Here is a 27,662-nt window from a genome sequence, read left to right on the forward strand (position 1 = left end):
TTAAAGTTCCCACAGGAGAATACTGTTTCTGGCTCAGTTTTGAAAATGAAGACTAGGGAGGCCAGTATTAAACATATGATAAATAAAGTTACCATGAGAAAAACAGCAAGGTGTGGGCACTGGAATAGAAATGTAAAAGGAACAAAGTGGATGGCCCAGAAGCAGAAACTCAGGTATACTGTGAATTTAATGTGTGGTAAGGAAACCTCAAAAATCAACAGGGGAGGGTGGAAGGTGGAGCTCAAGTCATAGAGTGCATGCTGCGCAGGCCCGAGGTCCTGGGTTCAATACCCAGTACCTCCTCCAAGAATAGGTAAATAAATAAACCTAATTGCTTCATCCCCAAAAAAACATCAATAGGGGAGAGGTTGTTTGGGTTAAAGAAAAAGTGGTAAGTGAGGAAGGGCAGAGACGCATTTAAATGCTTTAACCATATTCTAAAATAACTCAAAAGATTTTAAGAATTAAATGTAAAAACCAGACACCACAGACCACCCACAAATAAATACAGATGAAGATTCCTGAGATGGGAAGAAGTTCCTAAGCTGAAAATCAGTGGAAGAAATCTCAAAGGAAAAGACTTTGTTAAATAAAAATGGTTTTTTATAATCCTCACATTGAAAATAAAAAGGAAATTAAAAGTAAAAAGAAGAACCATAAAAATATTTGCCACCAATATATTGAAGGGTTAATATCCTTCAAAGCAAAAGAGGTTGTAAAAATTACTAAGAGAGTCATTAACACCCCAACAGATGCATAAGCAAAGCACACGAATAGACAATTTACAGAAGAAATGCCTGGAAACGAGTGAACTTAGTGTGGTGGGCTCAGTGGTGGCCTCCTCAGACATCCACATGCTAATTCCTGGAACCTGGGAATATTAAATTATATGGCAAACATTTTGTTTTGCAATTAAAGATCTCCAGATGGGAAGAGTATCCTGGATTATCTGGGTGGGCCCTAAATGCCCAGGTGCTTTTAGAAGAGGGAGGCAAAGGAACATTTGACCAGAAAAGGAAAAAGAGGAGCCAGCGTGACCACGGGGGCAGAGCCTGGAGCAATGTGGCCACAAGCAGAGGAACACTGGCCACCACCAGCAGCCAGATGAGTTAAGGAGCAGAACCTTGGCCAGAGCCTCCAGAGGGGGCACCACCCTTCTTACACCTCGATTTCATTCCAGTGAAACTGCTTTTGAACTTCTGGTATCCAGGAATACGAGAGGATAAATTTCAGTCTCTGTTGTGGTACCTTGTTACAGCACTAACAGGAAAATAAAGCACTTATGAAATATCCAATCTTGCTAATAAGCAAAGAAACAGAAGATAATATTCTAAGGCAATACTTACTATTTTTGCCTATCAAATACCAAAGAGTCATTTAAACGCTTATGGATGACAGAGGTGTAGTGACGCTGTATGCTCCTGTACAGTGTGATGGGAAGGAAATTGAGGCTGCCTCTCTGGAGAAAAATTCCATATGTGTGAAAGTGTCAAATAAATTATATTCTTTGTCCTATTGTTTCCATTTCCAGGACCCTAAACCACAGAAATCGCAACCTGAATAATGATTTATGTAGAAGACTGTTTATTCTAAGTTGGCAAATTCAGTGTTCCAATAATAAACACGATCCAGATGTCCAGCAAATAAGAGAACAATGAAACAAATTACGGCAACTCATAAAAGAGAGTAAGGTACAGTTCTTAAAATTATCATGGCAAATAATTTTCATGACTTGCTTACAACATAGTGTTGCAAAATGATCAGCATACAGAAAGTTATAAATGTAACGAACCAAGTATGTGCGTGTGTGTACAAGTTTATATGATTAAAACATAATGATTGTGGTGGTGGTTTCATTGGTGTACACATCTATCAAAATTCATTACACTGTGCATCTGAAATACATGTAGTTTACTGTATAGGAATCATACCACAATGAAGGTGTTAAAAAATAATGGAAAGATGCTTTTAAAACCGTTAAAGTGTTTGTCCAGAAATGGTGAGATGTAGACATTTTAATGTTTTTCTTTACCAATTTCTTCCATATTGTCTACAAGGAATATGGGTATACCATGATCATGAAAATCAGACAAGTAAGTTAACAAACAGGAGGTAAGAGATTTATGAAAGATACTTGTTTCAGTATTGTTCAAGTTAGTGAAAAATCCAGGGACAGCAAAGGCATTCAACACAGACAATAATAGTTACAGGGCACCTTTGTGATGGAATATAATGTAACACTGAAAATTACTGACGCTATTTTAAAAATAGGCATCTACCTAGAATCTAGTGATATGGAGAAATGCCTTTGACGGGATGGTTAGTGCTTTTTTAAAAGCAGAACTCAAGGCACAGCGTTCTCTCTACTGCATAACAGGTGTATAGATACCTAGCAAGTCATAGACCAAAATACTCAATGTCGCTGCCTTTCCTAACATGGCAGAATTTCAAGTGACTTTACTTCCTTTTTTATATTTCCCAGCGGTTCCAAGTATTTTTATAAAGGAACAAACTGGACGTGAGTCGTGCGTGAAGTGCGTCCCCACTGGAGCAGTGATGAAGTCTGAGCTCCCACTTCTTCCTGGGCCCAACGCCTCGTGCAGAAAGGATGTCCTCCCAGGGGTGTGAAACCATTCACTTAGGATCTCAAGCTGTGTCCATGTCTTCTCACACTTCTGCCTACAGTTTTTATCCCAATTCCTTTCTTCTTTATCATTGTCAGAGAAATAGCTAATTAATACATTTTTGAAATATCCTTTGGAAAAATAAAATGTCACACCACCTCCACAGTGTTTTATGATGTGTCTTTGATTAAATTCACAGCCCCAGTGTTAATTCCTACATTTATTTCCCTCTCTTGCCTTCCGGCGGCTGTTCTAAAGCCTTCTTGCTGCTTCCTCCAGCCTCTGCATTTCAAAGCAACTGCCTGCATCGAACACAGCTTTTCTCTCTTTAATTTTTTTTTTCTTAGGAGCTCAGTTGTCTCTGTCTTTGAAGGTAAATGAAATACGATTAAAATAGAGAAAATGAAATGCTGACACTTAGCGAAATAACTGGCTCTCACTTGGCTGGAGTATCACAAATTCCTGAAGAGATGAATGAAAACTTCCCATTAGACATTCTTTCCTGGACCAGAAACCCCAAATTCATCTTCCCTGAGCTTGAATTTGAAAAAAAGACATTCACTGAGTTGCTCACATACGCTCGTAGCCAAATCCAAGACTATCCGAAAGAAATCCAATCTGATGGGAAAAGACAGTCTATGGGGACCAACAGTACTGCCTCTCAGCTGCTGGGGTCAGAGGTGGGCATTCGCACCATGCCCCTTGGCCAGTGTCATGCTTATGAGCCTGGTGGGTGCAGGGAGAGGGGACCCTCGCCTGGGAATCCAGGTACCTGGGTTCTTGAATCAGCTCTGCCCTGAAGTTGCTCTGCGACTCGGGCAGTTCATTTCAGGGACCTCGGCATCCATGCCCGCAGAGCTGCTTCTCCTCCAGGGCGCCCTGTGTTAGCACCTGCCGCTGCCACTCTAGCTGGCTGACGTGCCAGATGCTCGGCTTTATCCTTGACTCCTCCTCCCTCAGGCACCGCATCCCACCACTCACTAAGTGATTTCTCTGTGCCCATGGCCATGACTCTAATCCATCTCTCCACTAGACCAGTGCAATCTCTTAGGGCTTTACTGGGATCCAGTCCTTTCTCTGTGCTGCAGCCGACGAGTCTTTTTTAAAGCACACATCCTCTCTGTCATTGCCTTACTTCAACCTGGCAGTGACCTTCCGTGGCTCTTGGATAAAGAGAAACTCCACAGCCACACACAGTCCCTGTTGAAGTGTGTGAACAGGCTGGACCCAACCCACAGATAGGAGGCTGTTTGTTTCTTTAAAAACCAACTGGCTTCCAATATATAAAAGTCAAGAAATGGGACATAAAAATCTGGATTCTTCTCTCAAAAATTAGAAAATCAACCACCTCCAGTCGTGTACCTGTCGGGGACACAGCAGCAGCCACCCTCAGTGGAAAGGCATGCCCCCCAGCTGCCACAGCCTCCCCTGAGCCCCCTCATCTTGTCCACCCTTCACTGAACTCACTCGTGACACAGGTGTGGCCCCCCAGCCCTTACCTTTCTAGTGGCACCTCCCTCTCTGTCTTGGTGCTCCAGGCCCCCTTGGGTTTCTGCCTCTGAACAGATGACAGATGACAGGGCCTTCACTTTTACTGTTCCCTCTGTGTGGAACATGCTTCCCGCTCCTGCCTCTCTCTCTCCCCACCAGTCCTGACCTGGGCAAATCCTATGCATCCTCAAGGCATGAGTGTAAATGTCATTTCTACAGGAAGACCATCCCTGACCCCCCACTCTAGGACAGTGCCCTACCTTTCCCCCATCCCGCTGATCATTGGTGAATTGTCTTTCCTGTGAGCTCCCCAGAGCAGGGAGCAGTCTGACCTCCCCAGTACATGATCACTAGTCACCAGCCCAACACCCATCCCAGAGCAGAAGCTTCCTGAATATTTGCTGAATGAGTGAACAAACTTGTAGCTTCTGCATTTAACGTATATATGCATCAGTAAAACGTGACCTACTGCAGAGAAAAGATACAGAAGAAAGCAGAACTAACAGCATGGGACAGGTGCGTGGACAAGGTGTCCATTCGGGAGACATGCTGAACAGGATCACTGTTTGCCAGAGATGTTCCCTGGAGGAAGTCATGTTGAAGTGGAGCTTCGGATTTGGGACTTGTGAGCATGCCTGCCACCGATGGAGACACTGGCTCAGGGAGGTGACCTGTCCATGGCCACACAGTCAATGCAGTCCGTGAGCAAGATACAGGTGCAGGTTGTACCTGGCTCGGGGTCACAATCAAAGCTGCAACTCCAGCACCCAACTCACAGAATGTGCCGAGTGAGTGAATGGAGAGAGAAGACAGAGGTTCAAGAAAGACCTGGGACCTGCTGCAGACTGAATGTGTCCCCCCCCCAAATCCAAATGCTGAAATCCTGATTCCCAAGGTTAGAGTGTTAGGAAGTGGGGCTTTTGGGAGGTGCTTAGGTCATGAGGGTGGAGCCCTTATGAATGGGATCAGTGCCCTTAGAGGAAGAGACAGAAGAGAGATGACCTCGCTGTCCCCGAGGTGAGGACACAGCGAGAAGGTGGCTGTGTACAAGCAGGAAAGGGGACCCTCACCAGAACCTGACCGCGCTGCCACCTTGATCTGGGACCTCCAGTCTCCAAACCTGTGAGAAATAAGTTTCTGTTGTTTATAAGCCAGCTGGCCTGTGGTATCTGTTACAGCAGCCTCCAGAGGACCGAGACAGGACACAAGGAGCAGAAAGAAACTGACAGTGAGTTACAAAAGAGAACTTGGATGAAGGATGAGAAACTGAAAAGTATCTCAAAAGAGAAAAGCTTAGGCTCTCCTGAGGCAGATATTTATTTACTTTTTACCCAGGGAGGCCAGTTCTATTCATTGATTTTAAAATATATTTCTTATGTTTGAAGAGCTGAGGCTGTAATTGTTATGCTGGTTTATTGTCACACAGGCAATGTTTACTTTCAGAATTTTAAAATACTTTTACCAACAAAAAGCAAAATAGTCTCGTTAATGTGGACTCTCACTTCAGTAAGGAAACTGTTTTCAAAAAACATTAATTAGAGAAATTGTCATGCCTCCAACAGCCACAAATGTGTGAGTTGTTTCCAGTTTTGCAAATGAAGAAAACAAAATTGTAGCGATAATAACCCAGAAGGGTTGATGATAAACGATCAGAAGCAGATGCCTCTGAGGTGACCTGGATTAGATGAGATATACAAAGACATACATAACGCTATAGAATAACACACTTTAAAATGGTTAAAATGGTAAACCTTATGTATATTTTACCACAATAGAAATAGCAAAACATTCCTCCAAAAAAAGGTTTTTAAGTGATAAATGCCAACTAGCCCCCGTTACCCTGTCATCTGGAGCCACCCTGCCTGATTCCTGCTCATGGAACCTTTGCTGAAGGAGGCAAGAGGCTTAGGAAGACCCTGTGTCCTCCCGGCCTCAGCGCTCACCGTGCTGTTGGGGTTTATAGTAAGAAATATATACTTGGTCTTCGTCCAGAAGCACAAAGCTCCTCCTAAAACCCTTGGAATTTCCTAAGTGCTAAGACCAGTCAAGATATTTTATATTCATAACAAACCTCTTTCAACTACATCTAAGTCTAGGTTAGTGAAGTGACTTTAGGACCACACCTAAGGATGGGAGCAGGTGGCCAGGTGAATCAATCACACGATTAGAGGGCTGGAACTTTCAATCCCACCCTCTGCTGTCCGGCAAGGGGAGAGGGGCTGGAGATTGAGTTCAGCCACCAATGGCCCATGTTTAATTCATCCTGCCTATGTGACATCCTGCCTATGTGACATTTCACATCCTGCCTATGTGAAATGCAGATGGCCAACAGGCACATGAAAAGATGCTCAACAGCGCTTATCCCCAGGGAAATGCAAATCAAAACCATAAGATATCACCTCACACACCTTCAGAATGGCTATCGTCAAGAAGAACACACATAACAAATGTTAGCAAGGATGTGGAGAAAAGGGAACCCTAGATACTGTTGAAGGGAATGTAAACTGGTGCAGCCACAGGGGAAAAGAGTATGGAGGTTTCTCAAAAAACAAAAAATAGAACTACCACATGATCCAGCAATTCCACTGCTGGGCATGCATCTGAGAAAAAACAAAAATAATAATTTGAAAAGATACATGCACCCCAGTGTTCCTAGCAGCATTATTTACAATTGTCATGGTATGAAAACAGCCTAAGTGTTCATCAACAGATAAATGAACAAAGAAGGTGTGGTATGTGTGGAATATTACTCAGCAATAAAAAAAGAATGAAATTCTGCCATTTGCAGCAATATGGAAGGACCTGGAGAGCATTATGCTAGGTGAAATAAGTCAGACAAAGACAAATACTGTATGGTATCACTTATATGTGGAATCTAAAAAATACAACAAACTAGTGAATATAACAAAAAGGACACAGACTCACAGACAGAGAACAAACTAGTGGTTACCAGGACGTAAGGGGCAATACAGAAGTGGGGCGGGGGAGGTACCAACTACCGTGTCAAGACGGGCTCAAGGACGTATTACACAACACGGGGAATATAGCCAGTATTTTGTAATAGCTTTTAATGGAGTGTAACCTTTAAAAATTGTATTAAAAATAAAATTAATTAAAAGACTAAACAAAAAATCATGCTTATATAATGAAGGCTCCATTAAAACCCAAAAGGATGGGGCTTGGAGTGCCTCCCAGCTGGTGAACACGGTTTGAAGTGTGGAAGCCCCACGCCTTTCTCAGCCCTCAGCCTCTACAGCAGTTCCATCGGACAGCTCTTGAGTTACACCCTTTCACAATAAACCAGTAGTCTAGTGAGTAAACTGGTTTTCTGAGTTCTGTGAGTACTCTAGCAAATGCACTGAATCTAGGAGGGGTCCTGGGACCCTCTCATTTACAGCCCGTCGGTCAGAAGCACAGGTGACGACCTGGACTTGGATGAGCCCTGACGCTGCGTCCAGGGGGTGGTGTCAGAACTGAGCTGAATCGCAGGACACATTGCTCGATGCAGGGGCAGAACCCACACGTTGGAACTGTAGTCAGTCATTCTCACGTTCCCAGAGAGCCCAGAGGGCCCCGTTCCGGGCGGAGGAAGACAGCCGCACGCGTGGCTCGGCGGGCGGACTGAGCGGGTTCCGGCTGCAGCTCCAGCATTTTCCCAGTAGTGAGCCCCGCCCGGCTCTCAGCTCCCATTCCCACGCCTGCAGATACAGCTGCCCGTGACGCGGCCCCGGCCGTGGGCACTCAGCGCAAGGCCGGCGTGACAGCTGTGCTCCGCTCACGCGCCCAGAAGTGGCGGGCATTGGGCGCTGGACCCTCACTAGCGGTTTAATCTCCTCCCTCCCGGCCCTCTTGTGTCAGTGGGGAGGGGACGCCTCGTGTCCCTGGGAGGGGTCCTCGCGCTTCTCCTTCCCTCGTGCTCATCGGATACTCAGGCAGCAAGGCCCGGGGTCTCAGTCCACCCCTTCTCTCTCCTCTGGTCCACTGCCTCAGTTCCCGCCTCCGCCTACCCTCACCACGGGCACCCACAGCAAGTCTCCGTCAGGTCCCTCTCCTCCCTCCTCACCCTTCCCACCCTTGTCCACACCTGCCCCCCACGACCCCAGAGCCACCTTCTAACGCAGATGTGGCCTTGTCACTCTCCTGCTCTCGTGCCGCCTAGGGCTCCCTACTCCCCCAGGGGTAAGTCTACTGCGGCTCAGGGAACAGGTGCCTCCCCTCCCGCCCTCCCTGCACGTGCTCCTCCCTCAGCCCCCAAGCCACTCCCAGTCTTTCACAGCCCCTTTCCCATCTCAGGGCCTTTTCTTTAGCTGTCCCCTTTCCGGGCAGTGTCTTCTCTCTGAACTCCATCATTACCTGCCTAACTGCTGCTCACCCTTCAGGGTTCAATTTAGAGGCCACCCCTTCTGGGAAGCCTTCCTTGATCACATCCCTCCCCACCCCAATCTGGATGAGGCACTCCTCCTTGCCAAGGCCACACAGCAGGTATATTGTTGCACTGGGATTTAAAGTCAGACCTTCCTGCTTCCAAAACAGAAAGCCAAAAACAGAAGACTATGCATATTTATGTGGGAAGGAAAGACTCTAGAGTGAAGTAGAGCTGAAAACATCTTGGCAAGAGTCCCAAAATACATTAAATGAAGACAGCAAGTAGCAGAACAATGCATATGGCATGATTCCATTAAAAACAAAAAAAAAACCCACCTGTGTTTAAGTTTGAATAAGCAAGGGAAAAAGCCTAAATGAATTCTAATTGAGCTGTTAGCAAGAGCTATTGAATGGGTGGATTCAAACGCTCTATGAGCTTTGAATTTGTTGTATATTCTTTATTTTCTAAAAAAAAAAAAAAATCAAACTCAATCAAAGGAACTCAACAACAACTTTTCTCCAGTGATACGTGAAAGGCTTGAATGCTTGGGAATTCCAAGGCTTAGGAACGAACTTTTGGGGGGAGGGTTCACTGACTACCCTTCGTCCTGCAAGGGACATGGGGAGCTGAGATGGTGATGTGGAATGAGAACGGACGTGGTTGGCTGCGGAGCCACACTTACCTTTCCCAGCAGCTCAGGGAGGCCCAGCAGCTGCCCAGGGAACACGCCAATGCAGATGAAGATGGCAGTCGCCTGCCCCAGAGAGCCACGGATCTCCCTGGGCGAGATCTCGCTCAGGTGCATGGGGAGCGCACTGAGGGCGATGCCTGTGAAGGAAGCGTGGCAGCAGTGAGAGAGGTGGCTCCTCCAGGGAAGACTCTGGTCGTGGCACCTCCCTCTGCTTTGAGATTGACAAAACTAGCATTGTAGCCACAGTACCACTGCCAGCACTCTGCACAAACTGCCAACACTTTAACACACGCTTTATCACTTAATCCGTAAAGTATGGCTGGGATGTGGATTTCAGGAGAGGATACAGCTGATGATGGGGGAGGAGGTGATGGTGATGGTGGTGATGGTGGTGGTGATGGTGGTGATGGTGGTAGTGACAGTTGTTCACCCCTCAAGGCAAACATGCTTAAGAAGCAAAAAGACAGGAATTATCTCCAAAGTTGCAGCATAAACTGGATAATATTTGGATTTTTATCCCAAACACACATATTGAGAGCATCTGGCCTCATGTAAAAATGGGCTGGCCACAGATCAATTTGGCACAATGCTGCTTAGGGGGCAGTGGAATAGAGAGAAATGTGCAAGGATTCAAGTCCCAGAGCCCTGCCTTCCGCACGGGGTGACCTTGATCAAGTTAATTAGCTTCCTGTAGCTCCGCTTACTCACCTGTGAAAGGGTAATCATTGCTGCCTATTCCTGTTGCGGTGGGAATAAAATTACTATAAATAAAGCACCCGCCTCATGTATGGTCACTTGATGGACACTTAGAAAACTGTTAGGTCTTCACCCTCACACGCCTCCTACCCCCTGGGGATAATTATCATCATCTCACAAAAAGCTAATAAGGAAATGATAAGGCTGGCAGGAGAGAGGGGGCGTGGGTCGTGGTGAAGGACACGGAGCCCGTCTGACACAGTAAGAACCCTCCTTCACAGGGAGCCTGCACAGACTGGATACATGGAAGCGCTTAGCAGAGTGCCTGGCACACAGTAGGCTGTCAATTAATGGAGACTCTTTTTACTTGCCTGTTGTGAAATGACATGGAAAAATTAAATGCTGATGGCTAAACCAGTGGTGAATGAGGAGATGGTCTATTTGAAAGCTGGTCATAGGATGACCAACACATCCCAGTTTGCTGTGGACCATCCTGGTTTCCGCACTGAACGTTCTCTGTCCTGGGAACCCCCTGAGTGCTGGGCAAACCAGGACAGTTGGCCATCCTGGGCCCGTAGTGCTGCGCCAAGCATCCCACACACCCGAGTGGCCTCTCTCGATCTCTGACCTCATCTCTTGCCTTTCCTTCTCCCAGGTGCCCCAGCCGTAGGGTTTACTGAACACTCCAGGCTTATTCTGACCACAGGACCTCAGCCTTGGCTGTTCTGTTTCTCTGGAGCCCTCGTCCACACAGCTCCACAGGCTGACTCCCTCCTGTCCTCCTGTCTCAGCTCAGCTTCACTCCTTCCCACGAACGTGACCCAATTTGACCTAACGGGTCCTTTGCAGATGTAATCAAGTTAAGATGAGGTCACATTGGACTAGGGTGGGCCCTCAATCCAAAGGCCAGTGTCCTTATAATAAGGCCATGTGAAGATTCAGGGAGACACAGAGGCATGTGAAGATGGAGGCAGAGACGGGAGTGATGCTGTCACCAGCCAGGGAATGTTAAGACGAGATGGTGGGGTGAATTGTGATGGGAAGGGGCTGATTTCAATAGATGAAGGTCTCCGTGAGTGAGGAGGTGTGGTGGTTTCCTTTGCTGCCGTCATGAAGTGCTATGACTGGGGGGAACAGAAATTGCGTTCGCAGAGCTCTGGAGGCCAGAGGTATAATATCAAGGTACCAGCAGGGTTGGTCTCCTCTGGAGGCTCTGAAGGAGAGTCTGTTCCGTGCCCTCGCCTGGCTTCTAGTGCTGCCAGGAAGCCTCGGTGCTCCCCAGCTAAAGAACACTACTTAGCGTCTTGTACTTTTGTGCAAGTGTGCTGGTGACAAACTTTATTAGCTTTTGTTTGACTTGAAAAGGTGTCTTTGTTTCACCTTTAATTTTGAAAGACATTTTCATTGGGTGGAGAATTCTAGGTTGGCAGTTCTTTTCTGTCAGCTCTTTGAAAATAACATTTTGCTGCTTTTTCGTCTTCCTTTGTTTTTGTTGAATAGCCAGCTGTCCATTCTATTCTTACTAATTTGAAGGTAGGATATCTTTTTATCCTGTGTTTTAGAATAACTTTTTGTTTTGCCTTGGTAGTCAGAAATTTTACTAAACTGTGCATAGGTGTGGTTTTCCTTGTGTTTATCCTACTCGGGATCCATACTGCTTCTCAGGTTTGCTTGATGTTGTTCATCAGTCTTGAAAAAAGTGTTGGCCATTAGTTCACAAAAACTGCTTTTTCTCCATGCTCTGTCTCCTCTCTTTCTGATTCTCCAATTTATGCATGCTAGGCATTTTTACAATTTCCCAGACATTTATTACCATCTTTTCTGTATTTTCATGCTTCAATCCGGATACTTTCTTCTGATTTTTGATGCTTTAGTTCCCTGATTCTTGATTCAGTTGAGTGCAACCTACTGATAAAACAATCCATTAAATTCTTAACTTCAGCTTTTGCATTTTTTAGTTCCAGAATTTTGATTTGGTAAATCAAAATATAACTTTCATTTCTTTGCCAAAATTCTTGACCATATCTCTTGATCATCTGAACATATTAAACATAATTGTTTTAAAGGTTGTGTCAGATACTTTTATTTCCAGAATCACTATCAGTTTGTTTCTTATTTCTGTTATATCTCCTGATTTTCTTCTTTATGCCTGGTTATTTTTTATTTAATGCCAGAGCATATATGAAAATTGTAAAAATAGTTTGAGGTTCTGGATGAACGCATCTGGCAGGGTGACAGGCTAGAGGCATGAGCAATCCCAGTTCACCAGGATTCCATCAGTGATTGAAAGGGTCTGAAGAGCTGATATATTTATAGTTGACCCTTGCTCCTATGGTGTAGCCTTACTGTGACTAGTGATAGGAGTTCGACCCCAGTTCCTCCTCATCAGCTCCATGAATCTGCTGAGAGGTCTAATAAGCATCTCAGATTCTCAGCCATCATTGTGGAATTAGGAGATACCTCTAAGAGGAAAAGCTGCCCCCAATGTGGGCTTACCTCTCTGGGTTTTACTCCTTTCCCAGACTGTGGTCCTATAAGTCCTCCCTACCTAGGTAGCTATCTGGTATCTTTAAACAGACACTTTTTCTAATATTTCAAAAACATAATTCCTTCTATTTATCTATCTATCTATTAATTAAACCATTTCTTTATGGCAAAGGAGCCTCATTTTTCACTTATTTACCATTCAACAGACATTTACTGAGCGTATACTGAGAGGTGGTCGCTGTGGTCACTGTTAGAAGCCGAGGCAATGGCAATGAAACAGATAAAAAGCCTTGCTGTTGAGCAGTCTGTATCCTGGGCAGGGCTGGGGGGATTGTATTGGAGGGAGGCTGAGCATAAGCATGAAGAATGTGCCGTGTGGTAGGGGGTGACAAGGGCTCCAGAGAAACACAAAGTGGGGTTGGAGGGAGGAGACAGAGGATGCCTGGGTGGGAGAAGTTGCAGTTTTACATGGGGTGGCCAGCGAAGCCTCACTGTATTGGCTTCTGAGCAGTGTCCTGGGGTGGATGAGGAACTAGCTACAGGGATAGTGCAGGGAAGAGTGATCTGGGCAGGGAGAACAGTGTGTGCGAGCTCCCTGAGGCACTCGCCCCTCTTGTTGCTTGTTGGAACCACGAGAACTCCACGGCAATTCCAAGGGCACCCGAGGGTGAGAGGCCACGTGCAGCAGAGATGAGCTGGCCCTGCGGGATCCCCTGAGACCAGCCAACCTGCAGGTAACCGCATGTGAGTGAGACTATCCAAGTTTATCCAGCCACTGACCGACCTGCAGCCAGCCTCAGCCACGGGGAGAGAGCCCAGCAGAGCCCAGCAGAGCCCAGCAGGGCCGGCCCAGGTCAGAACCGCCCTGCCAACCCTCAGAACTGTAAGCTCAGCAAAATGGTTATTGCCTTAAGCCATTATGTTTTTGTTTTGTTTTGTTTTTTAATATAGCAAAGCCTGATACAGACAAGGTGATGAAATTAACCTAGGTAGGTGGCAGAACCCAGGCCATCTTAATTCATGACCCTCACCCTTAACCATTTCATTGTCTCAAGTCTCTGAGCCTCAGTGTCCTCTTACATAAAACGACAGCAAAGCCTTTCATTGAAGTACAGTTGACTTACAATATTATATTCGTTTCAGGTGCACAACACAGTGACTCGATATGTTTATACATTACAAAATGATCACCACCAAATCTCTTTACCATCTGTCACCACGCAAAGTTGCTGCAGTAGCACCGGCTGTATTTCCTGTGCTGTACATTGCATCCCCTGACTCACTTATCTTATAACTACAAGTTTGTACCTCTTAAGCTCCCTCATCTATTTCGCCCAACCCCCACCCTCCTTCCCTCTAGCAGCTGTCTGTTTGTTCCCTGAGTCTATGAGTCTGTTCTGTTTTGTTATGTTCGTTCATTTGTTTTGTTTTTTAGATTCCACGTATAAGTGAAAACATACAGTATTTGTCTTTCTCTGTCTGACTGATTTCACTGAACATAATACCCTCTGGTTCACAGGCCATAAAAAACAGACTACAGGCCAAATTCGTCCCAAGGGACAGAGTTTATCAAATCCTGTTCTTTTCTAATATAAGCATTAAAAGCCATACTTTTTTCTCTAACTGCATCCAACAAATTTTGATATGTTGTATTTTCATTATCATTCAGTCAAAAATATTTTAAATGTCCCTTGTAACTTCTTCTTTGACTCATACAATATTTAGAAGTGTGTTTTTATTATTTTCCAAATTTAGGGGGGCTTCCTAGACGCTGTTTGCAATTTCTAACTTAATCATGTTGTGGTCAGAGAATAGACTTATATGACTTCAGTCTGTTCAAACTGATTGACGCTTGTTTTCTGCCCAACATTTGGTCTATCATGGCGAAAAATCCATGACAGTTGGAAAAAAAAAAAATAACAGCCTTTCAGCATTAGTGGGAGACCAAAGGTGATGAAGATGAGTGGTCAATTAGAAAACATTACATGAGTATCAGGCATTATTCTCTGCAGTTAACCTTCTTCCTGTAGGCATCTCCCTTCTACTGAAGACCAAGATTGGGGAGCAAGAGCTTGGGTTATTAGAGAATCCTGATTAGCTCCCACCAGCAGCGCAGTGGAGGTAAGTGAAGTCTCTTTCTCCCTGACCTCCTGTCTGGCCCCTCACTGTTCGGCTCTCCCCTCCCTGCCTCGTTCACGGCACTGATAATGACGCCTGGTGCCCCCCGTTTGTAAGAGACGGACAAGGAAGGGCACTAGCCCTTAACAAGCTCTTACTGGGTTCCAGCAGCATTAGGCAGTTTATATACATACGTCTGTATATGTGTGTGTATATATCTTCATGTCAGCCTTTTAACAGCCCTTCGAAGTAGATTTGGTTGCTCCCATTTTACAATTTGGGAAACTGAGGCTCAGAACCATTCAGTAACTTATCAAAAGTCAGTAATTAGCAAATGGCAGGGCTGGGATCCAAACCCAGGGGTTTCTAACAAAAGCTGGCAATCTTTCCACAAACGCCTAAAACTAATACTCTACAGATGCATGTGTTTAGAAAGAGGGCAGGGTTGGTTTGGTGGCCCCCCTACAGCCGGAGTCAGGCCACGTATCACCGCTACCGTGTCCCACCCAGAGCCCTCTCCTCCAGACGGCTGGCTCCCTCTTTCCACTCCTGCCCTCCCCTCACCCACGCCTCTCCACATGGAAGGAGGAAGGATTCTTACTGAAACATAACCAGCTCATGTCGCATCCCTCTCAACCCTCCCCGGCTTCCGTCACACTCAGCTCACATCCTCAGTCCTCACTGTGGCCTACAAGTCCTCCGTGAGCTGACCGGCCCCTCCTCCACCTCGTCTGCACCCACTCACCCCGACTCACCAAGCTCCAGCCACACTGGCCTCCTCACTCCTCCTTGGACCTGCCAAGCACGCTCCCACCTCAGGGACATTGGATTCTTCCCACAACTCCCCCAACATGCGCTTGTTTCTCACCCTTGGGTCATGCCGGTCTCCGCCCCTGTCTCCGCCCCGCGCGGTCTCCCGGAGCCCCGTCTGCAGTCGCCCTTGCTGTCTGCCCGCCTGCGTCATTTTCCTCCCAGGGCTGCCACTGTCTACCCTGTGGGTCCCACGATGTACCCGTCCACCCTTCAGCATGTGAGCGCCGGGCACAGGGACCGGCAGTCCTGCTCGCCACCGCGTCCCCAGCGTGGAGAGGAGCGCCAGGCCCAGCGGGCGCTCGGTCAACGCCTGGGGAGTAAATGAATGAATGAGTCAGAGGCCCAGACAGGAAACATCACCAGACAGAAACTCCCTGGATACCACAGGCAACTTGGAATATGAATTTTCTGGTGAAGGTGACAAAGTAGAAGGCGTGCCATGCCCAAGACCATCCAGGTCTGTGGAGTTGGTTTGGGTCCCTCCCGGTCATCGCGTCTCCATTAGAGTGTCCCCCAGGACGTCGCTGTGAGCAAGGACACAGGGGAAATATTTGGGGGGATTTTCTGAAAAGTCAATCAGATCTAAGAGAAGGCTTCCCGTAAAAAAATAAGTGAGGAATGAAGCTCAGAGGTAAAGTGGATCTGACTGGAGAGGGCCTGGATGGAGAATTTCAATATGAAGCTTTTGATACTCACTGCAGCGGATTTGTAATGCAGAGGATTTGAAATAACCTAAATGTCTATCAATAGGGAACTGGTTAAATAGGTTCTCATCCAGTCATACAATGGAAGATTGTCTAAGCAACTGATTTTGGAAAAGCAGAACTCAAGGTACTTCCATGGAACCGTCTCTAAGACCCTGTGCTGACTGCTCTGCATTTGCCGTGGCACCCTGACCGTCTCCTCTCTCCCTGCCCTGCTCTGTGCCCTGAGGGCTGGTCCTCCCTACCAGTGAGACTCCTGGCTTTTCTGGCTTCCACTTGGGTTTAACCTGTGAGAGACCTGCAGCAGACTGGAGGGCAGGAGGAGAGAGAAGCCAGGATATTTCTTCCCAGCTCCCTCTCTGTGTGGACACTAGGGTTCTGACATAGCTCAGCGCCCCCACAACCTCAGCGCCTGCTCGTCAGCCCATCGCCCACCGATTCCCCGCTCCTGGGCTTCTGGTACCCTGTTTCCTCTCCTTGCCCTCCCAACATTAAAATCTCTCCAGTTGCACTGTATGGGTGGAACTCTGCTGCCTGCTGGGATCCTGACTCTTACACAGACATATCATGAACATGACAGAGGGGATCGCCAAACAGACGGCCCCCACTGACCTCCCAAGAACTCTTCCAATCAACTTCACCATTAGCGTCCCCATGAGTCCACTGATAGCGAATATGGACACAGTCACAGACCAGAGCAGAGTCAGACTGTCCTGGTCTATCGGATGTCCGTGCCTTCTTTCCCACGACTCACTGTAAAAGGCCTTGATGTACTGAAAACAAGCAACAGACCGTGTTATGAGGTGTTAGGAATACCTAACCAGGAGTTAGGTATAGTATTAGGAATGCCTTCTGTCTGGTCCTGTGGCTCGAAGCCAGCCAGTATATAAACAAAACAGCCTTCTTCCTGCAAGGCACTCTGCTAAGTTCTGTTTGAGCTTTAGTTCATTGAATCCTTCTAACAAATTTTGTGGCTGGACCCTATCCCTTTGCAGAAAAGGAAACCAAGGCTCGGAGAGACAGTGACTTGCTCAGTTAAGTGGCAAACCTCAGTCAAACTCAGATCTGACTCTGAGCCCGGGGAAATTGTTATTCCTGGACTTGTCCAACTTTGGTGCATAGCAGAATCACACTGGAAATGTGTTTAAAATATGCATCCCTAACATAAGAGAGAATACTTGCCACCCTGGGGTAAATAAAGGTTCAAGACACACAAAAACACTAGTCCTAAAGGAAAAGAAAATGCTCATTTAGATTTCATCAAAATTAAAGTGTTCTGATCTTTAGAAGACATCAAGAAAAATGAAGACAAGCCACAGACTGAGCTAACATGTTTGCAATACAAAGGACTTGTATCCTCAGTGTGTAAAGAATTCTAACAAGTCAATAAGAAGACAACCCAATTAGAAATGAGTGAAAGACTTGAACAGACTTCAAAAAAATTTCAAATGACCAGGAAGCTAATGACATGATGCTCACTATCATTAGTCAACAGGGACACACAAGTTAAAACCACAATGAGATGTCTACTCCACACTCACTAGACCCCCACTGCTGTCAATTCTGAGTCAGTGGGTTTGGGGTGGGACTCAGTGATTCTGATGTTCCCCAAAGCCTGAGGTCCTGGTGCACTACATTCCCCAAGAGAGTCCCATCCCCAAGATGCTCACAGTTACCCACAGCAACCCAATAAGGGCCCACAAACTTCTCCAACAACAGCCAGAGTATGACATGACAGAAGAGGCACAGGTTCAGGTCACACAGACCTGGGCTTGAATCCCAGCACCATGATTTGCTAGTTATTTAAACAAGCTGGACTTTGACTTGCTCATCTGCAAAAGGGGAATGATGATACTGATGTCTGCGGCCTGTCGTGAAGGTCGTACGAGAACTCAGAGCAGTTCCCAGTACTTGTGGGGAACTCACACAATCCCCAGGTGGGTTAAGGACCGAAAAGTCTGGTAAAAGTACGCAGTGACCAGCAGTGTGTGCTCTTGCACATTTATGGTGTGAGTTTAATTTGTACAATCATCTTGGAAAACAGTTTGCATTATCTTGTAAAGTTGAGGATGAGCCTAACCCACAACCCAGCAAATCCATTTCTAGAAACTTCCTCTTAAAAACTCCTCTTTCCCATTTGCCCTAGGATACATCTATCCAAACATCCATGGTAGCATTGCTTTTAACGGTTCCAAACAGGAAACAATCCAGATGCCAATTGACAGCAGAATGGATGAACACACTTTGGAACAGTTATAAAATGAAATGTGACAGCCACAAACATGAATGAACTATAGCTACATGCAAGCACACAAAATAAAATCTTACCAAAAATAAGATTGAAGGAAATAAGCCAGGAACAAAAGAATGCATATGGTATGATTCCATATATAAAATGCAAAAATAAGCAAAATTAAAAGGCTTTGGGGGAATTATATATAGATTATAAAACTACAAAGAGAAGCCAAGAAACAATTATTTCAAATGTCAGGTCAGGGGTCACCTCTAGGGGCTGGTGGAAGAAATGATTGGAGAGGGGCATTTGTAGGATTTTCTATTCTCTTTCATTCTTATTCTTAATCTTAGGTGGGTGCTAGACTTTAAACTATCTTTGTATGCTTTTTATATACTTTTGTAAGCATACTATGTTTCACCATTTAAAAACTTCTCAAAAATGGTGGGAAAGTGTTCCAGGCAGAGGGAACAGCATGTGCCAAGACAGCTGAGGATGGCTTGGCATGTCCATGGTGACGGAAGGCGGCCTGTGGGGATGAAATGGGACTGTAAAGAAAGGAGTGGGCTGCATGGAATGGGAAGGGCTGAAAAGGGCAGGCGATGTGGGACCATAAAGGTCATAATAAGGTTGATTGTTCTTGGATTTTTGGGGGGGATAGAGTGAGAAACTGTTGGCGGGTTCTAAGCAAGGGGAGGACATGGTGTGGCTTGCATTTTCAGGAGAAGCCTCTGGCTTCAGAGTGGCAAGTGGATTAGAGGCAGGCGAGGGAGGAAGGTGGCACCCTGTTGGGAGGCTCTGCATGTCATGGTGGCCTGGACCAGGTGGCAGAGATGAAAGAAGGGGGTAAATCTGAGATATGTTTTGAATGTAGAATGGACAGGACTAACTGGGTCATTGGCTCCAAGTCTGGGGAGGGATGGTGTTGGCGATGGCAAAAGAGGAACACAGCAGACTGCCGGGTTTCTGGCGTAAGCAAACAGGCTGATGGCAGGAGGTAAGGCAGGGAGAGGTAGTACCCTCTCCCTGTGAGGTATCTCTTCTCCTCCCATTTTCTCTCTCCTTCTGGATCCATAACTACCTTGCTCATTGTATGGAGTGAGGCCAGACTATATTGTCAACAATTAGAGCTTTTTCTAACACTGATGAAGTTTCCATGTGTTAATACACAAAATGCTCTGATCTGCCATCATCCACTGATTCACTCAACAAACCCGTGCTGATATGGACACAGAAATAAACCAAACATGGCCCCAGGATCTCAAAGATCTTCTAGTCCATGGGAGCTGATAAAGCACTGTATCATTTAAGAATGCTCGTGGCTGCAAGAAACAGGATATTCCAACTTAAAATAGCTAAGCAACAGGGACATTTACTTAGGACTATTGATCTTGTGGTTCCATAATGTGGTCAGGAATCCAGGTGCTTCCTCCTGCTTCATTCAGCTAGCCTAAGGCTGCACCCACTCATAATTATAGGATGACTCCTAGTAGCAATTTTGGCTACATGCTTTCCCATTCATGTTTGACTGGAGAGACTAACCCTGGTCTCTCAGAGATCTCTTGATACTAAGAAGAACTTTCTTAAAAGCCTCTAGCAAACCTCTCTTTATGTCCTGATTGGGGCACAGGCCCCTTACTAAGCTGATAGTTGGAAAGTGGGATGGGAACCATCACCTGGATCCATTCCTCTATCTTCTTCTTCCCACCTTATTAAATAGCACCACCGTTCACCAGTTGCTCAACCAAAAGTCTTGACTTTATCCTTAACTCTTGCCCTTGATCCACACCCTTCAACTAAGCCATTCGGACTCATCCCTGTCTGTTATGGGTTGAATTTTGTCCTCCCCTCCCCCAACAATTTAGATGTTAAAGTGCTAACCTCAGCACCTCAGAATGTGACCTTATTTAGAAATAGGGTCACTGCAGATGTCATTAAGATAAGGTAATATTGGAGTAGGGTGGGCCCTACTGGCCCCTTCTCCCAGTCTACCCTACTCTAATATGACTAGTTTTCTTACTAAAAGGGAAAATTTGTCATTTTAAGCAAAGTAAGCCAGAAAGAGAAAGAAAAACACCATATGATATCACTTATTTGCGGAATCTTTGAAAAAAAAAAAGACAAACGAAATTATTTACAAAACAGAAACAGACTCACAGACATAGAAAACAAACTGACGTTACTAGGGGGAAGGGGGTAGAAAGGGATAAATCGGGAGTTCAAGATTTGCAGATTACTAACTAATATATACAAAATAGATAAATAATAAATTTATACTGTATAGCACAGGGGACTATATTCAATATCTCGTAGTAACTTATAGGTGAAAAAGATATGAAAACAAATATATGTATGTTCATATATGCCCGAAGTATGATGCTGTACCAGAAATTGACACAACACTGCAAACTGATTATATTTCAATAAAAAAAAAATATATATATATATATATATATGCACACACACACACAAAAAAAAAAACAGGGAAAACTTGGACGCAGAGACAAACCTTGTTATGGGTTGAACTGTGTCCCTGTGAAATTCATATGCTGAAGTCCTAGCCTCCAGCACCTCAGAACATTACTTTATTTGGAGATAGGGTCTTACAGAGGTAATCAAGTTAAAATGAGGTAATAGGGTGGGCTGTAACGCAATACTAATGTACATATTAAAAAGGTACATTTGGAAACAGAGACATGCATAGAGGGAAGGTGATGTGAAGACACAGGAAGAGAGGATGGCCATCTACAAGTCAAGGAGAGAGGCCTGGAACAGTCCTGCCCTCACAGGCCTGGGGAGCAACTGACCCTGCCCACACCTTGACCTTGGACTCCTGGCCTCCAGGACTGTGAGAGAATGAATTCCTGTTGTTCAAGCCACACAGTCTGTGGTACTTTGTTTTGGCATCCCTAGAAAATTAATACACTGTCTGATCTCCAAAATACTTCACACTTCTTTCACCACTGAAGCCAGCCCAAGCCACGTCCCTCTCACTGGGGCACCAGGCAGCTAGGTGGAGGAGAGGGAGGAGGGTCCAGAAGATGGTGTTATGCCCGCCTCCAGCACAAAGGGACTTTACTTCTTCTAAATGAGTGCCAGCAAGAAACCGGCACACCCTGGTTAAAACCCGACGGCCACAACTGCAGTAGCAGAAAGGACTTAACCAGACACGACCCAGTGTTCCCTGTATTATAATTAACATTGCGACTTAGGCTCCCCCTTTGGGCTTTTCTATGCATTACCACGGTTAAGTACAATGCAAAGGGATTAAACATGACTAAGCACTCCAGGCACAAGAGCCGTCAATCAATCAAAAGACCACCTCCAAGCGAGGGTATAAGAGAAAGGGGGACGAAGAACACCGGGACTCCTCCTTGAATCAGCCCGCCTCCAATCTTAGTGGCATACACTTTTCCTAAATCTTTTAAAATATTTTTGCTACATAACGCTTTCTGTCTCCTGTCTGTAAATCTTATCTTTTGGTTGAGACAAGGATCGCCCCGCCCCACCCAACCCCTTTCCCGTTTGGGTAACAAGCCCACCCTCTGGGACCCTCACCAAGGTGCCTGGCGCTGCTTCTCTGAGCGGGTACCTTGCTGTCGGTGGCTGGACATGAACTTTGACCCGCAGTTTTCAAGCTCTCCGGGAACCATCTGGCATCCTTTAGGCTACCCAGCGTCAGAAGCCCCCTCCTCGTTTGGGAGAACTTCGTGCCTTTTAGGAGCCCTGAGGGAAACAGAGTGCCCGCATCACCCCAGGCTGAAAATGCAGACGCGCCTCCCAGCATGCCCTGCAGTTCGGGAGGGGCCACGTGACCGAGCCAGCTCAGCCAATCAGAGGCCTGGCTTTGCGCGCGGAGCGGCTAAGAGGCGGGGCTGAGGGTTCCCCCGCCGCAGAGGGCGCTCAGGCAGGACTGGGTCCGCCGGCGGCAGCACCTGCGGTGGGAGCTGCGGTGTCATTTGCCAGCCGTGGGGGAGACGGGAGACGGCAGGGGGGGGGGCTGCAGCCGACCCCGCAGGACCAGCTTCGGGCGAGATCTGGGGTGTTATCCCGGCAGCGGCAGCGGAGCTTCCCCGCCCGGCTCGCCAGCGCTCCCACCAATCCTGGGAGCCGCTTCCTATTTTTTCAATGATTTCTTTTTTAGCTTCAATCAGGCAAAATTGTTGATGTTGCGTACGACTAGAACTCTATCAGAACACGTAAATAATCCCATTTCATCCTCATGATGATCCTAGTGGCAGACACCCTCATTTACAAATGAGGGAACCCAAAAAGTGGTGCAGGAGGGTTTGCGTGAGATCTGCTGGCCTCAGAGCCCGAACACAACAACCCCCAGTGACTCCTCGATCATGACTAAGGTGGAAAGTTAAGCAGCTAAGTCCAATAGGACATTTATTGATTTAAAGGTCAGTATCGGTTAGGCCCTTGTTATGGGCTAGACGCCCTATCAGGTCCTGGAGAGCATAAGGACAGCCCTCAAGCAGCAGAGTATAGCGGGAGAAACAGTGTGACAATCGCTAAGCCAGAGGGACCAAAGGGCCACAGGAAGGCAGGGGGTCCAGGATGCCACGAGGTCTAAAACGAGTACATACAGGGTCCAGACTCTCCAGAGAAGCTGGCATAATGAGTGAGCATCCAGCACTTCACAGGCATCCCTCCTGCCACCCAATAATCAGGAGACCCCCAAGCACTGAAGGTTATTCTTGGGTGTGACTTGGTCCCTACTGCAATCCTGCACTGATTCGAGGAACTGCTGCTATGTTGCAAGGAGTCCAGCTGATACCCATGGTAGAGGAATCTCTTACTGCCACACTTGCAGCATTGATCAGTTTCCAGTTAATGTGCAAAAACTAAAAAGATGCTGTTTGGGAGGAAATTTTCTCTTTTCCCTTCCAATCATTCAGGAGCCTGGTGGGAAAAGAGGCGGCTTTCACGTCACGCACTGCTAGACACTGCTTTGGAAGTCTCTGCAGAGACTTATTTCAGTTTTGGGAAACTGGGGAATGAAAGCCCCTGCAGAGGGCTGGCTAAGCCTGGGAGAGTTGCCCCCTGCAGAAACACATTTCAAATAGTCCCCAAAAGCTAGTTTCAGAGTGATGCCTTTGATGATTAAATATTTGTCTTCTCCAGGTGTGAATTCAGCAAAGGCTTACATGAAAGGCAGCCTGAAAGCTTATGTGATAGTAAAAGCCAGGTGATGAGGGTTGTTCAGCTGATTCATTGCACAGACATTCACTGGGTTTGAGATTTGTGGACCTAGTATATGTCAACACTGACTTGTAGCACATGGTACAGAACAGGTGCTTAAATAAATGTCTGTGTCTTAAACTGAGTCTCTGCCATGGGTTGGTCACCATGTAAATAAAAATAGGTAACCCATAGGTCAAATTTACAATGTGCCATGGGGACACATGTGAACTCATCCCCTCTGCAAACCCTGTGAGGCAGGTACTGTGTTTTGACTTCTCTCTGGGGCAGATGAGGAATCTGAGGCCCAGAGCCATAGGGCTTTCCTAAGGTGACACCTTTGGCAAGTGGCAGGGTCAGGACTCCAGAGCCTATCTCTGAACCACTACCCTATTCCAATCCTTAGTACAGAAAACACAAAGATGGTCCCATCCATAACTCTACTGCATGTGGAAAGACTGAGGTGGGGGAGAAAAGGAGACATGGAATGAATTTTGGCTGACTGCTAAGTGTGTATCAGACATCTGTACACCTGTCCCCAGCTGACCCTTCCAGCCATCCTATTAGGTTTCATGAGAGCCGAAAACTCTGGAGCTAGAAATGTACCTGAAAGCTACAGACTGCAGTGGAACTGCAGAGCCTGCTCATGCTCACGGCGTCTGTGCCCGCCTCCCCTTCCTGGCCCCACTGCCAGGTCACACTTCTCAGCCCCTTGCATCTGGGTAGGGCCTGTATGTTCTCACCAAAGGAGTCTGATTTGGTGTATGTCTCCTTCATTGAGGATTCAGAGTTCATGTGCCTTCTCCCTACTCACTCCTTTTTCTTGTAGGCTGGTCATGCACAGAGGACCCAGCAGAGCCCTCTGAAGCCCTAAGGAAAGGTGGAGCCACTCAACAGAAGGAGCCTGGGCTCCTGAATGACTGCATGGAGCAGAGCACCCCTGCTCACCTGCTTTGGACAGCGACAGGAGTGAGAATGAACTCTCACTGTGTTAAGCCACCGAGATTTAGGACTTGCATGTCATCACAGCTAATTTATCTGAACACTGTCAACCTGACCCCCACGCCCACGCCATGACAATTACTATGACATGGGACTTTAAGAAAGAGGGAAGATTAAGGCAAGATCATGAAGAATGGGTAGGTTGGGAGAGGTGGGCCTTCAACTATAGGTTTCCTTTTACAGTTTGGGAAACTCATAAGACTCCATTAGAAAAAAGTATTCTGCAGTAAAACATAGTTTAAGCTCACTGTGCTAGCTAACCTCTAGGCCCACTTGGGGCCATCTCATTCGTGGATTCCACACTGCTTTTCCATGGAGCCTGCTTCCAAGAAACCCTTTCTTGTATCTTTCTCTCTAAGGAGTCTGCTTTTAATCCTTGGGGAGCAACTGGAGATTTGAGCATGCAGTCGAGACTCTACTTTGGGTTTCAGAACACAGGAGGTGCAGTGTGGAGTTATTTCAGAAAGTTTCATTGAGAGGTGGCTGGACCAGTGAGGAGGCTCTGCACTGGTAAAAGATGATGAGTCTAACAGAAATGTTTTATGAATTCATCGAGGAGTATTTATATTATGGTTAGTACTTACTAGAGCCCAAACAGCAAAGAAATGAGTAAGAGGCCATATGGTGAAAGGAAAGGAGACACCACAAAGAGCTGAGGGTCGTGGGTTCAAGACTTGCTTGCACCACTGAGTCCTTCTGTGACCTCTAGCAAGTGGCTATGCCTCTGAGGTCAGGGTTCTCAGCAGTTAAGGGCCCTGGAATTCATTGCATTCAACTCTCAGCTCTGCCACGTATCTGCTGGGTGATCCTGAGTAAATCACTCAACCTCTCTGTGCCTCAAGTGCCTCATTCATTCAATGGTTTTCCTCCCTAAAGAGTTACTGGAAGGAGGTAGTGTGAGGATGCACCTCCAGCCCAGTGCTGGGCCCACGAGAGGCACATGATGATCATCAGAAGCTGGAGAGGGCTAGCGGTGGTGTGGACGTCATTATTTCTGTCTCGTCAAAAAAGGGTCCTAGACTTGTTTATTTCTCAGGTCTATGAATCCATGGATAATTTCCCTCTATTTCCCCTGCCAACAAGCCAGGGGCCAAGCTTCTGGCAACAAATTGAACCATGCAATTCCCAGCCGGGAGGGCTGGCAGAGAACACCTTCCAATGATGACAGGACAATGGGAGGCAAATTACCTTGTAGCCTGTGTTACGATATTAATGTTCCTTACTGATTCACACCGAGCCTGTCATGAATTCATCTCAAATTATTCTCAGGAGGGCTAGAAAAATTCTCATAAATAGAACCCTTCTATGGATGGCCCGGAGGACCCACACTGTTGCATAACAGAGCAAGTCATGCCTGGAGGTCCTTAGGGGTTTGCAGAGAAAGTCCGCACCACCGAACACACCCGCACAGGGAGGACAACGGTACAGAAGTCCTTACAAAAGTGCCCACCGCCCAGCCATGCTCTTTGAAGCAAGGACCACACAAGACAAAATTCCACAAGCCCAGCAGTGCCACCTAATGTCACTTGAGTGGCACAGCTAAGGCCTCCCGTGCAGAGAAAGTGGCCTGAGACTTCTAGCCTCTGAAAAGTTCTGCTTGCAAGGTCGGCCCTGGGCTGGGGTCGGGGAACCTGGATCGGGGGAGGGGCCCCACTCTTCCCAGAACAGAGAAGAGGGGCCCCCAGGGCCTACACTGAGCAAACAGCTTCGTTTGTGCTGCACGCCTGCTCCTCTCCGGGAGGCAGGTGTGGTGGACGTGCCCAGAGGAGGCGCCTATGTGCCCAGCCCCTAATACAAGCCCCGAGCTCCGAGCCTCTGCTCAGCTTGCCGGGAGGGCAGCACCTCACACTGCGGTCACAGCCGGCTGCCGGGGAAGCTCGGTGCACCCGCACGGCTCCGCGCGGGGAGGAGCCGGCCGCGTGTGCCTGGGCCCCTGCGCCCCCGCCCCAGGCGCCTCGCCTTTTGGCTGATCTTGCTTGTATCCTCTCGCGGTGACAAAGCACAGGCCAAGGAAGTCTGCGTGCCGACCCTGCTAGCGAATGCGCAAAACTGGGGCGGCCCTGGGGGTCCGGCGCACCTCCCAGGTCCCTAGCGAAATGTCCAGCTCCATTTGGACTTAACTTGATGTTCAGTTTGCGGGTTTGTGGTGGTTTATTTCCTTCCTACTGTGTGACTCCCCCGGAGGAGTTTGAGAAAGAGGCCTCTCCTTCTAGACACCTGAGAACAGTTTGCTCCCTTCGCTGGCTTTTAAAATGAAAACTGAACACAGTGAAAGAGGATGCTTGGGACTGCAAGCCATGGTCAGAGAGTAAGACCCTCAGAGTTTCCTGGGTTCCCCCTTCAACCACCTTTGCAATGAGGCAGCTTGACTCTTGGGTTTAATTAGATAGAACATGAGGAAAGAAACGCATTTTCTGTGTGGCCCCAGGCAGAAGCAGAGAGAAGTGTGTGTGTGCACACAGACACCCATCTTATAAAAAAAAAAAAAAAAAAAAAAAAAAAAAAGGATCCAGAGCCTCTCTCCTGCTGGAACGTTCTTTTGAGAGATGGCATAGCTGTGTTTGTGGGGGGACAGTGCATTCATGCAGGCCTGCTCTTTGCTCTGAGATAACATGAAAAGATGCTCAATATTGTTAATTATCAGAGAAATGCAAATCAAAACTACAATGAGGTATCACCTTACACCAGTCAGAATGGCCAATATTAAAAAGTTCACAAACAGGGGGGAGGGTGTAACTCAAATGGTAGAACACATGCTTACCATGTGCAAGGTTCTGAGTTCAACCTCCAGTACCTCCAGGGAAAAAGTAAATAAATCGATAAACCTAATTACCTCCTCACTGCAAAAAAAAAAAAAAAAAAAAAAAAAAAAATCCACAAATGATAAATGCTGGAGAGGGTGTGAAGAAAAGGGAACCCTGCTACACTGTTCGTGAGAATGTAAATTGGTACAGCCACTATGAAAAATAGTATGGAGATCCCTCAAAAAACTAAAAATAGACTTAGAGCAGTCCCACTCCTGGGCATTTATTTGGGGAAACTCTAATTTGAAAAGATGCATGCACCCCAATGTTCATAGCAGCACCATTTACAGTAGCCAAGAAATGGAAGCAACCTAAATGTCCATCAAAAGATGACTGGATAAAGAAGATGTGGCATATTTATACAATGGAATACTACTCAGCTATAAATATGAAATGCCATTTGCAGCAACATGGATGGACCTGGAGATGATCATACTAAGTGAGGT

At 46.7% G+C, this 27,662-nt stretch overlaps 1 protein-coding gene across 1 annotated transcript in view; it reads right to left on the reverse strand.

Moving 5' to 3' along the window:
- SLC2A9 (solute carrier family 2 member 9) overlaps window positions 1-27,662 on the reverse strand; it is a 201,561-nt gene that overhangs the window by 150,650 nt on the left and 23,249 nt on the right. The window contains 3 exon segments of the mRNA XM_032496859.1: window positions 9,164-9,400; window positions 15,342-15,596; window positions 16,599-16,763. Coding sequence (XP_032352750.1) covers window positions 9,164-9,400; window positions 15,342-15,596; window positions 16,599-16,763 — 657 coding nt within the window.

The sequence above is a fragment of the Camelus ferus genome, chromosome 2, assembly GCF_009834535.1.
Source record: "Camelus ferus isolate YT-003-E chromosome 2, BCGSAC_Cfer_1.0, whole genome shotgun sequence".
NCBI classification, from domain to species: Eukaryota; Metazoa; Chordata; class Mammalia; order Artiodactyla; family Camelidae; genus Camelus; species Camelus ferus.